This window comes from Sinocyclocheilus grahami, unplaced genomic scaffold, assembly GCF_001515645.1.
Source record: "Sinocyclocheilus grahami isolate Dianchi unplaced genomic scaffold, SAMN03320097.WGS_v1.1 scaffold17573.1, whole genome shotgun sequence".
NCBI classification, from domain to species: domain Eukaryota; kingdom Metazoa; phylum Chordata; class Actinopteri; order Cypriniformes; family Cyprinidae; genus Sinocyclocheilus; species Sinocyclocheilus grahami.
Window position 1 is genome coordinate 3894 of NW_015516677.1, and position 468 is coordinate 4361.

The window sequence follows — 468 nt, forward strand, 5'->3', positions numbered from 1 at the left end:
GATAGATAGATAGATAGATAGATAGATAGATAGATAGATTAATATCATAAATGTCATTATAAATTACATTCTAAAAATCTTTAGTTTACGGTTTATTTCTGACACATGACACTAGACTCAGATAAAGTTCATTCAAGAAAAATGTCAAACATTCTCAAAGATTGACAAAGAGAAACGAGTTCTTTCACAATGAACCATCACAACATGACAGATCTGATTCCGCCCATCTAGCTTTAACAAATGCTAAAGAAAATGATTGATCAATAGCTGCGAGCAAGTCAGATTGAGACTGAAATAAATAAATCACATGAAGTACAGTGGGAAGGATGACTGTGAGATTTCATCATGCTACCCAGTGAATTCATCTAATGAATCATTCTACTCATTTCTGGCAAAAACGCTCACAGCCTCATAAATATTACCCATTGTGCAATCTACTTTTTTAGCCTGTGAGATGAAGTGCTTTTT

General features: G+C 33.1%; 1 protein-coding gene across 1 annotated transcript in view; it reads right to left on the minus strand.

Annotated features, from left to right (window-relative positions):
- The window catches only part of LOC107579459 (C-terminal-binding protein 1-like), a 4057-nt gene extending 3631 nt beyond the window's left edge, over nucleotides 1–426 (minus strand). Inside the window, exon 1 of the mRNA XM_016265292.1 lies at nucleotides 406–426. Coding sequence (XP_016120778.1) covers nucleotides 406–426 — 21 coding nt within the window. The remainder of the gene's footprint in view (nucleotides 1–405) is intronic.
- Nucleotides 427–468: the final 42 nt, after the last annotated feature.